Source organism: Homalodisca vitripennis, chromosome X (assembly GCF_021130785.1).
Source record: "Homalodisca vitripennis isolate AUS2020 chromosome X, UT_GWSS_2.1, whole genome shotgun sequence".
NCBI classification, from domain to species: domain Eukaryota; kingdom Metazoa; phylum Arthropoda; class Insecta; order Hemiptera; family Cicadellidae; genus Homalodisca; species Homalodisca vitripennis.
In genome coordinates, this window is record NC_060215.1 from 100647008 (window position 1) to 100662500 (window position 15493).

Below are 15493 nucleotides of genomic sequence, written 5' to 3' on the forward strand. Positions count from 1 at the left end.
TTTGCCTTAAAAGAGTAAAGGCCATTAATACTGAGTAACTAAAACAACTTATTATACTATATTTGAGTCACATGTGAGATATGGTATAACTCTGTGGGGAGACATCATGTGACAAACGGATTATGATCCTTCAAAAAAAAGCTGCTAGGATTATGGCCAATTCGAAGCCATGTGACAGCTGTCAAAAGTCTTTCAACAATTTTAACATCATGACAGTGGTGTGTCTAAACATCCTGGAAGTAATTCTGCATGCCTTAAGACAACTTGCCAAAAAATAAGGACATCCACGGATGAAACACTCGACAAGACAATGACTTCTACCTACCAACTCACAGGACAACTCTGTTTGAGAAGAAGCCTGGATATGGTGAAGCAAGATTCTTCAATGCACTTCCTCCAGAGCTAAAAATACAAAACACCAAGAAGCTGAAAACATCTCTGAAATACTGGCTCATAGACAAATCCAACTAGTGCATCAGCGAGTTCCTCACCTGTGCAAGTGGTCAAGTGCACTACTAAATACATTATATGTACCTTGACTAAGATTTCTTGTTTTACAAACAATAACACTTTCACAAAATCTTATAACGCAACATTCTTTTTGACTTTTGTTCAATTCTCAAAGAATATGTTCAATAAATAATATGAATCTGACACAGCATCAGATATCAGACACTGTAATAAAAGGAAGGTGAACTGGAGCTTAATTCAACATTCAAATTTAATCAACCCTTCCTACCTTCTACACATAGCTATGTTATGTGTAGAAAACTACCTTGTATGTTTTAACGAAAAACTCCATATTTTGACCCCCCCAAACCTCAGAATTTGGGAAAATACACACAAAAATACCCCCAAAATGGCACTTTGGGAGGGTAGGGGTCATTTTTTGAATGATTTTCAAATGTACAGGAAGGTTGAGCTGTACCTCATTTTAAAGGTGCAAAAAAATAAGATACCACATTTCCTTAAAGAAACAAAAGACTAATTTCTTTATAAAAAATAGTTCATTGTGTAATGGTTTTGAGTATGTAATTTTAGAATATTTAAATTATACTAATAAAGGTTATCAAATTAGCATGTTAACTTATATTCTTCATGGGCAGTTCAGAACATTCAGCATTGATCACATTATGGAGCCCTTTTATCTTGCGTTCATAATTTTGTAAACCACAATCCAAAACTAATTTTAACACCGGTTTCATTGGACACATTTTTTTAATTTATCGTGGCCGGCACACGTCATTGAAACTCATACCGCTAGGTTACCACGGGTAGCGTTGCCTGCTCACGCCCTGAACTGCAAAGAAGCTGTAAAAACTGTTGTTTTTTTAATATTTGAACATTTCTATTGAGAGCTTTAGACCTTACTTGCTATGAAACCGTTTTCAAATGTTTACATTATTTACATTTGATCTGGCTGTGCAGCAGTGCTTTGCATTGAATCAGACATAACAAACAGTCTAAGTTATGATCCAAGTAATTGACGATTTTGCCCATAGACTAGCTAAAAGAAAACCACTACTTCTAAGTAAGCTAGAGGAATTTTTTCTTAATTCAAAGAGAGTTGGTATTGTTAAATCCAACAATTTTGTTTTATTTTTCACTGTAATAATTGTTGTCTATAATCTTATACACAAACACAGGCCTAAATTTTTAAATCCTGATTTTTATTTGCATGTTTAATATTTATACAAGACTTACAGTGAAAAAATTTAATTATTATTTATAGAAAACCACAGAGTAAAATATATGTTCAATGTATTTTAAATCATAGCTTGGACCCTTATGTGTGAGGTATAAATTAATATGTGTGTTACTGAATGGGGCGTAGAAATGTTATGCGTGTTAACTTTCATTACTCATGAATAGCATGACACTGCCTGCCTTTCAAGGACTCTTCCTACCTACCGATCGTCCTATTTGTCCGCACATACACTACAATGCCACTTAACTATGCAGAAAAGATTTCGCTATCAACTGTATTAAAATCAAGAAGATCAAGATTGTAGTTGTTAACTCTAGCAATTACGCTTTGATCTTTAAAGAAGTAAGTATAATCTTTGGCCATTATCAAGATGACAGCAAGAAATTCATCAGCTGACTGGTAGTTCAGAATCTGATAGAACTAGTGAAATCTATAAAGTTTGTAAGACAGAAGGCTGTCACACCAAGTTAGCACATTCAAAAATGGTTGTAACATAAAGGTGCCACCAAAATTAATTTCACCTCATATATGTATGATTTTTTGTTATTTTTAACCTAAAAAAACACCTGCAAAAACAAGTGGCTGGTACTTTCTTAGCATATTGTAAAATCTATTTCTTAAGTGCACTGTTCTGTGAAGATCGTGATATTTTGAACATGCATGAAGTCTAGCACAAAAGCTATTCTAGAATCTCAAAAATTGTGGGATGACTTCTCGATGCAGCATCCCTGAACTGTCTCTTTCAATTGACATTGGCTAGGACACATCAGAAATGTTCTGAGATGGTTGAAAAAATGTGGAAAATGGGCACTATGGCTGTAATTCCATTGAGCAAGTCTAAGAACTATGACAGGAAGAGATGCCCTTATAATGACTTCCACGAATCAATATACTTTGAATTTAGAGGGGACAACTCTGTTATATTGAGTTTACAAGAGTTTATAGAATTGGATATCTCCAAGATGAACTGCTTGATAATGTATGGTTTACCTGGCTCCTAGAGGACCAAGTTCTTGTACGTATAGTACTACATGATAGCTGCCATAAAAGTTTAACCATAGCCATTGAACAATAATTTGTGTATTGTTTTAGTATACGAAAAATGTTTAAATATGACAAAAGACTGCTTTTAAATGGTTTGAAACTTAACAAGAACTAATAATTAAAAAAATAATTTATCTCTGAATTATGTAAAGCTCAAATTAACATTTTGTCATTGACTTCTTACAATCCAAACAAATTTTACAAGATCAGATTTAAATAGGAAGGAAAATTAGTAAATTAGTCTCAGATTTACTGCATTGTGTTTAAATTATTGACACACTACGCCTTTATAATTATGTTATAGAACTAATAAATGTAAGAACATTAGATTTGCCTATTGCATATCTTCATCGATACACCGGAAGTGTAAAACTGTGTTAATGCTGATTTGAAGGGGTGGAACTTGCTTGAAGATGTAGATTGTATGACAATTGTGGTTATTGTATCTTTAGACAAAAATAGATAAAATCTAATATGACAAAAGGAAACTTTACATATGTAAAATAACCCTGAAACAATAAGAAATAAATTGTAATATAAATTAAATAAATGTAGATATAACTTTTTGTTATCCAGATTTTCTAAAGTGGTATCCTCATATTAAAAACTATATAAGAAAACTCAATGATCTAAGGAAGGAAATGGTTCAAATGAGATGATTATAATTTATGCAAGTACATTGAATAAATGTAAGATTTTACAAGGTTCGTCAACAGCCTTACTTTCCACATTATATCTTCTATTTTAAATTATTTTCTATAAATCTCAGTTATTCAAGCTTAATTAGATTCATCCTTAAGACAGCCTGGCTTTAAGTAAAAGTTAATTAAAGCAAAATAACCAGAGTTAGTTTTATCTTCAGACTTTGTAAACCAAAAATGTAAACATCAGTTACACATTATAGTAAAGAAAACACCATGAAAAACAATAAAACTTAAGTTTATTATACCACAAATACAATTATTTGTACATTGAAATTATACACAAGAACAGCTACGTTATAAATGACAAAAGTGTACCAGTGTTTATCACCTGTAACACATTCACAGTAGTGTTGCTTCTTCTTGGTCGTTCCTTTTTGGTATTGGAATTTCACAGAAATATGATTATTTTATTTTAACTAAAAATAGTACAAACTTAAGAATATGATTACAATAAATTTTTAAATTTTCTTTGTATTTTTTTTCATTTCAATAAATAACCCTACTTCTTATAATCATATAAATTTACCTATTTTAAGGTTTCTATTTTTAAAGTAACACTGTTAGTACAAAAATGGTTTCATAAATTCATGTTTTACTTTAACCACACTTTTTACAACATTTTATTGCATAACAAACTAATACTGAAATGTAGAGGACATGAATAACTATGATTTGTAAACCACTTAATTTTCACTACTGTCAAATATTAACCATTGTCCAAATGAAAAGAACTAATACAAATGTTACACATATGATGTGTTTTGTAAACATGTATCTACAATAATTTTAAATATCAAAATGTAGAACAAGGTTTTATGATGGATTCTACTTAAATGATGAAGTAATTACAGATTGATGGATATCAGGGTTAATTTGTTTCAAATCTAAAAGTTTCCTTAACCTAGTATGGGACATACAATTTTGGTTCCATATTACATTCATCTGTAACGGATGAGTTAATGTTCTAAAAACATTATTCTGTACAGTTCAGCTACTGCCCAAAAATTTTGATAGAAACCTCATATAATTTGTTTGTTCCTAAGATGTTGTAACAAGCGCATACTTATGAATGTAACAAACTTTTTCAGATAAAATATTATTCAGTATGAATTTGTTTGCATACATAAATTGGAAATAAAACTGGCTAAGATAGGTGTCTAAAACAAATCCATTCTAACATAGTTCTAACCATTATATTTTAATACATTTTAGTTTTAAATAAATGATACACATTCTAGACCAATATTACAAATATTGAACAAACTTGTTTTTACTTTACAATAGTAAAACATAAGAAAAGCTGAAAGTTATTTGAAACTACCACTTAGCATAATTAATAAAAGGATTAGACTCTAGAGCTGACAATCAATACCAGTAAACCTCCTTCTTTCTCACTATTTTTTTTTTTTTTTTTTTTTTTTGAAAAGAAATTATAACACATAGCATACTTGAACTTACATATTGAACGGTTTCCACTTTGATTTGAATTAAACTTAAACACCATTATAAAGTTTATAGATGTTACAACAAAGTTTCACTGTACTAATTATTCTATTCTCAAAAAGCAGTCCAAATGAGTGGAATTATTTACTAGTTTAATCTTATTTCCTTTATCATATTTATGTTTGTGCAATCAATTAGTTATATCTTTGATTGCATTCATATCTTTACTGTAAAGTATAGTCAAGGAAAAATTTAAAATACTGTATATGAATATGAATTTTTTATATGAAAACTTTAGAGGTATACAACTGCTCAACCACTAAAATTATACCAATGTAATATCTTACACTTACTTTAATATCTGAGAATCCCAATAATAAAAGACCAGATACTTACAAACATTTCTAATAGATCCAAGCAGTACGTAAGTACATAGGAAGTATAAACAGTTTTCATCAAAATCTGCCAGATCGTTGTCCTGACCAATTTCGATTACTCATATTTCATAAAGAATAAAGCTTAGTCTTCACATTTTACTGATAAACTGAAACTTTAGGCAAAGTAAATATTAACAGTTTAACATAAAAAACAATCCCTTATCTATTTCTCTAGCCAAGATTTGATACCCTGCTCTCCAGATTTTCTAGAAACATATGCATTTAAATGATTAAGAAATTACATGGAACATTTACAACAACTGTGCAAATATTCACAATGTAGAAAATAACAATTATTGACTAATTAACTGATGCGGAGAGTGAATGTTCATTTTGTAATAGCGAATTAAGGTTGGCCTTATAGGATTGACACTAAGAATGAGATGATCAAGAAAAATAACTGTTAATTTGGTGAAAGGATGTCTTGGTATGAATAAAGAAAGCAGGATGTGGAGATCATTGATAACAAAATTCAAAACACCAGTTGGTTTTAAATGGCCACAATAGTGTGATGAAACAATTGTTTGTATTGGCATGAAATGATGTAAGCAGCTAGCCAGGAAATGTAGACGGAAATGTGCACATGTATGCCCAACACAACAATCTGGTGGATTTCTATAGAAATGACAGTACCTCCTTCTCAAAACCATTCCATATATATCCCAACTAATTAAAGTACAGAAAACTTTGCTATCAAAACTCCAAATATACAAGAAGACAAACTACACTTTACTGAAATCAATGACTATAAATGATCTCACGCAATTACACAAAGCGGTTAAAAAATTCATTGTTTCATACGAAAAAGCAATTTTACCAAATGCATTGCGTTTCACTTAACTGATGCTAATGAAGAAATATTCCAATGAGAACTACAAAGTTTAAAAATTAAGGAACGATTTAAATTACAACTGATGAACTTGTGAAAGAGATTTATAATTATACATAAAGCATATATATTTAGAATTACTTTTACTTCATATAGTTTACTATAAAATCTAAAAATCAAACTACCATTAAATAGTAAATAACATCACATGGAAATGGCTTGTACAGTTCTTTTTAAATTACATTATTACGAATTGATTTGTTTATTTGGATTTGTGTGACAGGTGTTGCTAAAAATTAAATAAATATTTTGTAGAAATTACAAATTAAAATTTTGTCAACTAGGCAGAAAAATTACTGGTGATGAACAAAAAGTTTTATACTTTTGTTCATTTTGAAAATGAAAAGCACATTTTTGTGTAGCAATCACAACAGTCGCTCCAGATAAATTAGCCTACTGAACTTTTCAACTGTTTTCCGTTGTGTACAAGAATGTCAAACACAGATAAGGCAATGATACTAACTAAACACATCTAGTACTCTACCAATTTCTGTGCAATATTCCTACTTCTCTGTTTCACTTTCTTAACTTCACCATTTTTATGTCATGATGCAGGCCATTTTATTGGTTTGTGAACAACCACCTGTTCTTCTAGTGAAAGGTTTTGTCATTTCACTTCTTTGCTATTATTTGTGTAACTGATATGTCAAAAATAATTGTTAAAACAAAACTGTTCTAGTTACACTTCTATCTTTGGTGCTTAACTGCAAACCCTTGTTATTGCTGTTCCTTATTGTCTTACTTGTGCCTTGGACATTAGTGAATTCTACGACTACTCACAAACTACTGTCTTCACAGTATTTTACACTTAAAAGGATTTGCATGTTTATTGACCACAATAGATAGTAAATCTTGTACCAATAACAATAAAATCACAACCAAGAAAAGGAACACTAAACATAAAATGGATTTTTAAGTTTAATGTTTTTTGATGCTGCACTATGATTGGGGTATACGTAGTCCAAAAACCCTTTGCATTCTGTTTGAAATAATGCTAATTTTCAGTTACTTATTTAGAAATGCTGGTACAAGTTGTTAATTTATTGGGAGATTTTGTTTATCAAATCTTTGAACCTTTGGCTAATGCAACTAATATATCTGACATGACTACATCTGACAAATAATATTTCAAAGTCCTAAAAACCTTCTTAATTTAAACAATATATAGTTAATGAAATATAATACTCTTTTAAAAGGGATTATGAACAAATTTATAAAATTATAGATTGTAATTCACTAAAATTACAAGCCAGCCAAAACAGAAAATGTTATTTTTATAAGGCAACTCAAGTAGGCTTAAAATTAAAATATAACACACCATCACACATTCTAATACCCTATTCAATTCGACTTCCTCCCCATTAATTACAAATTTTATACAAATGAATTCTCAATATTCGAATTCCAGAAGAGGAAAGTAAGTAAAAAAAAAACTCGACACACGTGCCTAGGAAAATTAAAAGTGAGGAAAGAAAACTGTACAACTAAAAATTACACAAACGTCCAACAAAACAAAATGTAATGGAACTATTTTATTACTTCTACAGTCAATTACTTCAGAAAACATGTAACAAATAAATAAGGTGAAGATGGTGGTGTCTTTCAATAACAACAACACTTGCACATAGTCTCCACTTTGGGGGAGAAGACTTCAGTATGAAAAAATAACAAGGTATAAAGCGATTTCAAGAGTTCACCCTATAACCGATTGTATGACACAGGTTTCTTTTCAGAAAAGAAATTCTTCAATATGAATACTTGGCCGATGGAAACAAAGAGTATCGCTATTGTCTCCATTAAAGACCACCAGAATACTCTGACATTGAGATCCTCTGCTCGTTTTCTCCCCTGTGCCTCTCGCAAGCGATGGTGAGTCTGGTAGTCCACAATGCTCTTCAGCGATTGGTGGATCTCCTGCGAGGACACCTCCATCTACAAGAAAAAAGTACTTTGTAGGACTGGTTTTAAACAACTTTACACTGGTTCAAAGCAAATATACAGCAAAACAATGAGTTCATAATCTAATTGTATTTACCCTTGCACTATCCTACAAAATAATTACACACTGCTTAAAATATTAAGTAAAGTGTGTTACTAAGTGGTGGTTATTAGGATGCATCAATTAAAATATGAATTTTATCATGTTTTTACAATTTTAGTTTTGAATAATTTTGCTACAGAATTTAAAAATATATTAACTGTTATATTTTGTCTTATACTGCAGTTAGTCTTTGACCAATGGCATAATGTATGTTTAAAAGCCTACGAAATTGAAGGAGCTATTACAACTGTGTAAAGATTACAATGGATAACACAAAACATAAAAGTTAAAAATTTCCAATGTTTTCTTAACATAGGTTGAAGGGGTAATACATTAGAGAAATGTGCAATACAATACATTACAGAATAGTATAATACATTGGGGCATTCATTAATTTATTATACCATTCATGAATGACATTCTCGAAAATGGATAATAGATTTAAGTTATTGTTTTAATATGCATTAGTTTATGTTTTAATAAATATTAATGATTGAATAGTAGAGAACTATTCTTCATAAGATTTTGTATTGTTTACTTTGTAATTAAATTTGACACAAAATTTTAACACACTCAAATTGTTTTATACCTCTCATAGATAAAAATGGAAAAGGACCATGCTGCTATATACCCATTACAAGATAATCATGCTTAAAGTGTTTTTAAGTAGAACTCTTGTGGATGAGTAGAGCAGTGGAAGAGGATCATGTGGAAAAGCCAGTATTAGAGAATCATGTCCAAATCATCTCAAATGAATATCTTATGGAAAACAATGGAAGAGAATTATACATATATCTTACAAGGTAAAAATGCCCAAATTTCCTTATATATCTTATGGATAGCAGTTGAAGTGTGTCATACTGATGTCTATCCAATTTAAGAAGACCATACCCAAATTATTATAAATATTTTCTAATATAATACTATAGTGAAAAAGAACCATGTTTATTTATGTCTTCTCATTATGAGAGAACTGTGGTTATATTGTCATAAATAACAGTGGAAGAAAATCAAGCTGATGTCTATATATTATACGATAGTCAAAATTGTATTAATGTCTCGTGGATATCATTGGAGGAGAATTGGGTTGGTGTCTATCCATTTTAAAAGAATCATACCTAAATTATCTTAAATACATTATATATATATATATATATATATATATATATATATATATATATATATATTTAATGTATTTAATATATTATTTCTTATACAGTGTAAGAAAAGTCTCGCATGGGCTTGATAATTCCCGAGTGGTAACAGGCGAAGCAATAAAACTTGGTACATCATTACTGCAACTTTTTGAAGTACGGTAACTACCCTTTTTTATCATGTCAGGAAAATGACCCGTAAGGAGTCAGAAGGAAATCTTAAATTAGAGTATAGGTCAAGTAGTACGTCAAATTAAAGGTCTCTATTAGTAGAGTACAATGCCACAAATCCAATCTAAGGGTTCACTTTTTCAAACATTATGTTGGTTTAAAGTTCAAAACATGTACAATGTAAGTCCTGTTTCACATGGTTTAATATTCTTGTCTTGGCTGAGATTGTGAAAGTTGAACTTAGTAAATGAATACTGGCTTAAAGAAATAGTTTTTAAGGTAGTTATTAGTCAATAACTCACACTTCACATACAATGGAGGATGGTCTAAAAATGTTTAAATCATGTACATCTTGAGCTATGCTTACATTAAATTCCCCCCCCCCCCCAACTCATTGTAGACCATCCAATGTATATGTGTTTGTGTGTATGGAAGAGAAGTATGCTGATATCTTGCTATTATGAGATAACCATAGTCAAATTGTCATGTTTTATATATGGCAGTTAAAGAAAAGATTTTTTAGTGCTGGATATGAAGAAAAACAACAATCATAATCTTATCCCTGTGTGGGACCTCCCAAATTCTTTGTCTTCAACAAGGTTGATCATTTATAACGCATATGCATCAGCCATTACTGTAATTAGAGATTTCACTAATATACTGAGTGTTATATTTGAACCATTTATAGGACTGCAACATAGGTATCAGTCACACTATTGGCGTACAGTAATAGAAAAACATAGTTGAGGCCACTTTAGTATACTGTACTTACCTATGCATTAGAAACAGAACTAAACAATTAAATTATTGCACTTTTCATAGAAGTTAAATTTCCCAAATATGGTATATACTGGCTGTATATTATAATCTCTCTTCTCTTAAATAAACTCTCATGTAAATGCAGTTTGAACATTATACAAGTATATAAAACTTTTAAGGCTGCTTTTATACAAATAAATACATTTTTATGAAATGGTAAAAATTACAAAGTCAAGATCATAAAACGTGTCTTGAAGTTAATCTTAAGTTAGGAACTAGTTCATGCCGGTTAAAATTTTGTTCACCTCAACACTGAGAAAAGTGACATTTAACTTTCTATCTTATTATTTAACTACTTACTTTAAACACAAGATGTATTTGAATATTTTTCTCTATATAATTTATTATAATCTTTCCCCCCGTATTTGTAATAACTCCATAACCTAGCAACTTTAAATCATTCACCTGGCAAACATAATTTTTGATAGCTGTGTTTTTAAATTTTAATTTTATGTAGCAATAGTGTTCATTCATAATTCAAGTGGTTCTTTGTTGTGATCGGTGGTGATGACACATTTTACATGGTTTATTTCTGATTAAGAATTATTGGAAATATAAGTATTCACTAAAACAATGATACAGTATAGGTATTTTAGAAATACTGCCAAATCTTATATACCAGACTTTTATAATGTACTTTTTCCAAAGCAATCACATATAAATAGCACTTATATACAACATAAAAAACAATATTTGTTAAAAACATAAGATACAAAAAGAATAATATATAGACTCAAAATTAAGAATAGATGTAGTATGCAGTTTTACAACAAAAAATAAATAAACACAACAAACATAAGATAATTTAATTTGTTAAATAGTTTTAAAAGAAGGTTTTCTAACATATAATAAAATAAACGTTTAACAAAAAAAAATACAAAGCTTATATAAGGTTGACAGTTTTACTAGATAAAAGTAAGAAATTTAGATAACTGTGTCGGTAAATGTGTTAATAGAAATTTAAAGTGAATGTTGAGTAAAGAAAATCAATTCAATAGTGTTTACAATACAATACACTAAACAAATGAAGTAAAATAACTGAGTTCATCTCAAATATTTATTACTGCAAAATTTAATCCTATACTTTATAGAAACATTACAATTTATTTTGTTTGATTTGACTCTCTTATTTTATGTTTTCTTACAAGGACACGTGTATTTTGCAATGTTGAAATATTTAACATTTAATAAACCTTTAACAGCGAGAATGTAATAATAAACCCAGTCAATCGGTCAAAATCAATAAAATAGCTGAACTTAATATGTTTTACAATCAATAGGAATTACAAATTACCTGAACAGACACAGACAATAAATTAAATAAGTTCAAATCTATAAGAATAAGTGACTTAAAATACATTGACATATATCTAAATACATCTTGTGAAAATCACTAATCAGTTTGAGAATTAGTTTAGCTATTTCAGTTGATAATGCAATTTTAACATGAAATTATTTTTGATTTGGATAGTACTTTTTCTTAGTTTGCTATAAAATGCTCTTGACTTATGTTTTTTATATGTATATAGACGTCAATAATTTAATATAACCCACTATGTAAACATATTTTGGAAAATAAATTATGATGAATGATAATTCGTAAATAATTCGTTTATTTGGATCATAATTTTTCACAGTTGTTAATTTGGCAACTATTTTTAAGTACCTCTTAAAATTGCACTTTATTTCAGCTTTAGCAAATTAATAAACATTGATATAATAAAGAATCAATCAAATGTTATCCCAATTTCAATTGTTTTTCATGTTTGGAAGAAGTTGTTGACTACAGCATTTTATATTCCAAGAAATGGCTGGCTGGGAACTTAAGAAAGACATAATTCACTTTCAGTTGTCACCAAGTTTTAACTTTCACTCCTCTAGGATTTCCACGTTTGTATAATCACAAGTTCTTTCAAGTTGAAGTTGAGCTTCTTTCCAAAGAGAAAAGGTTAATAAAAGAGGAAATCGGTGTTAAGTTGTCAATAACTGGAGACAACGCTCTTCTTTTTCTTTAACTACCAAACCAGCCATTAGACATCATAAAGCAATGCTGCATAGGACTGCTGGGTTTATCTGATGCTGGGATTGTCTGATGCTAGGATTGCTTGATGATGGGCTATCTAATTCAGACTAGACCATATGAGAAGGCACTGGAGAATGTAGATGTACATTATGGTTTTACAAGGCAATGTATTGTTGTGTAGCATGTGCAGTACTATGTATTCTGTAGCCTTTCACACAATGCAGTGTTTAAAAACGTGATTATTTTGTTCTCTGAAAAATATATTCCATTCCCTTGTTCTGCTACTCTTTAATGTCTCTTCTGGGAATACAGTAAACAAAAGTAAACTCTTATTATTCAGATTTTTGTTTCCAAATAAACTTAGGCCATGTAATTTAAGTTCAATAGTGAAGTAAAATATTAAATGCATAACACTGTATATTGTGTATTTATGTTCCATTGCATAATTTCTTTTCTACAATATTTCCAAATCACTTTAATTTCTTCTGGTGTAAAATAAATGTATTGCTATTGTATTACACTGCAGTCCACTCATTGAGTGGTTGTTTTTTTTCTCTCTATGTTTGGAGTTTTTATAATATGGACCACTTTGAACCTCTAAAATCTGAATAAATAAAACAGTACTAACAAAATTTCAACAAAAGAAATTTAGAATCTTTTTTACTGGGTAATGAAAATTCTCTCTTTTCACTTGATGTGATATGTTTTATAAAGCTCAACTTTAAAACTAAAGAGCTGACTCTGAAATTGATTATTGTGAAAAGCAAATTGAAATCAGTTTGTTAAACTGTTGGTAGCACTTCATCTTCTTATTTCAAATTAAAATTCTGTGATGAATATAAAATAGACAAAAAAACCTTAAAAATCACACATAAGTAGTGGACTAGATCAATAAAACTCCATCACCAAAGAAAAAGTCACACAGTAAAAATTCAGCACCTCTAACCAGAGCTTAACCCATGTCACACGGTGCAACTTTCACTCACCAGCTGAATGGTTTGTGCTCTTTTCCGCTGAAAAACTGGCAACTTTCAAACAAAATTGTGCATTCCAAAAATGTTCTGTGAAATTATTTACGTAGTTCACTCTGTTTTTTAACAGGTAAAAATCACATTGAGAACGGCATGCACATACATAAGTTTCTTATAACATGCAAGGGAAAAATTTTATTTTTAACTAAAGGCGTGGCCTGGAACAGATTATGTCCAATAGTACTACACTGAGCGTTGTTAGTGATATCATAGGTTTTAATCCTGTCTTAACTTGACCATTACTAACAAGTCTTATCCAGTAGTTCATCTTGTACTGTACTGAATTGTATCCTCATACTGCTTAACCCACTAACAAAGCAGATTTTTCTATACTACATACATCCTGGAAATTCAGGACTTTACAGTGATTTGAAAAAATACCACACATTCTATTTCCTTTGGTACATTTAATAAATCTTCCAGGAAATGTAGTTTAATAGATACAGGATATGTGTGTAGGTAAATCTGATAATAAATAGTTAATTAGCAATTAATTTGTAATCAAGACCAATTCATGGATTTTTTCTATCATTTCTGGTCCTGGTAATTTTTTGCATGAGTGAAGAAGGATGTCTGAAAATTCTCTAACACGTATAGGTATGCACGGTTGTGCCCGTTGGAGTATTTTAAAGGTTTAATAGGCTCAAGGGAAAAGGGGAATATATTTACAAAATAATGGTCAAACATACATTGGTTTTGAGCAGAATATGTTTTACAGCATATATAAAAAGGCTACAATGTACATTATCTCTTATGAAAAATATCCAGGTACTACATTAATAGCTCCTCAAAAGTATAATATTAAAGAAATTAATCAGTTACCAATTTATGTTCGGTTGTTGATGATTTTCAATTTGACTTGTTGGGGGTCTCTGAGTCATGGCTGTCCGCTGATGTTCCCTCGTATGTGTTCGATGTGCCGGGCTACACACTTCATCGTTGCGATAGGCCGTCTCTGATGGGTCGTGGAGGAGGTGTAGTTCTGTATGTAAGGTGCATTATTAAGTTTACTCCTGTTAGACTTCACAACGTGGATACTGGCATTTGAATATATATGTGGCTTGGTTTGTCTGAAGGGTCAGAAGCTATGTGTCTGTATTGCATATAGACCACCAGCTGCGCCATATTCTTGCATAAGTTCTTTGATTCATGCTTTGTTTATTGACATGTCACCTGAGGTAGACTCAGTGATTTTGTTGGGTGACTTGAATGTGAATTTTCCTGGACAGAAGAAGAGCAGATGTGAAATACCTCGAGAAAATTATTCACAATCTTTGGGTCTCGTCCAAATAGTTAGGGAACCCACTCGCATCACTGAGAGTACATCGTCTCTTATTGACGTCATAATTGTAGATAAGAATTTTAATCCAGATGTAGGAATAGTCGACACCTCCAATATCTTGGAGCACAATGGTAAACGTATCACCGACCACAAGCTGATATACTGTGACGTGTTATGTGAGAAAACCGAAATCCAAGGCTAAGTTCATATCATATCGCAATTTTAGAAATTTTGACTATGAGAAGTTTATTGAGATTGCCTCTAGTTTTTGTTGGGAAGACATAATAACCCTGGAAGACGTAGAATGACATCACTAATAATTTAACTTCAAATATTATTCAAATCTTTGACGTGTGTGCCCCTATGGTGCGAAAGAGAATAACCAGGAAAAAGCTCCTTGGAGGGACTCCAACCTGATTGACCTTACACAAAAGAAGAATAGGTTGTAAAAATGTCTATCTTTTCCCTAAAAACCCAAGAATCGAGACTCGAATACTGTAAGGCTCGTAACGCACTCAATGTGGCTGTAAGATTGGCGAAAAAGAAGTTTTTCGCCGATAATTTAAACATAAAAAAAACACAAAGAAGTTTTGGGCTACGTTGCGGGCTGGTGGAATTCTGAATGCAAATGATGAAAAAACCTCATCAAATTTTCACCTAAAGAGCTGAAATGACTATTTTTTCAACCATGGGTTGTGGACGAAACATAAGCATGGATAAATTGAGTTTCTTTAGCCAAAATATGTG

At 30.6% G+C, this 15493-nt stretch overlaps 1 protein-coding gene across 1 annotated transcript in view; it reads right to left on the minus strand.

The window, feature by feature from the left end:
* Positions 1–3675: 3675 nt before the first annotated feature.
* The window catches only part of LOC124369747 (transmembrane emp24 domain-containing protein 7), a 31976-nt gene continuing 20158 nt past the window's right edge, over positions 3676–15493 (minus strand). The window contains exon 3 of the mRNA XM_046827818.1: positions 3676–8157. Within this exon, the coding sequence (XP_046683774.1) occupies positions 7924–8157 (234 nt within the window). The 3' untranslated portion in view covers positions 3676–7923. The remainder of the gene's footprint in view (positions 8158–15493) is intronic.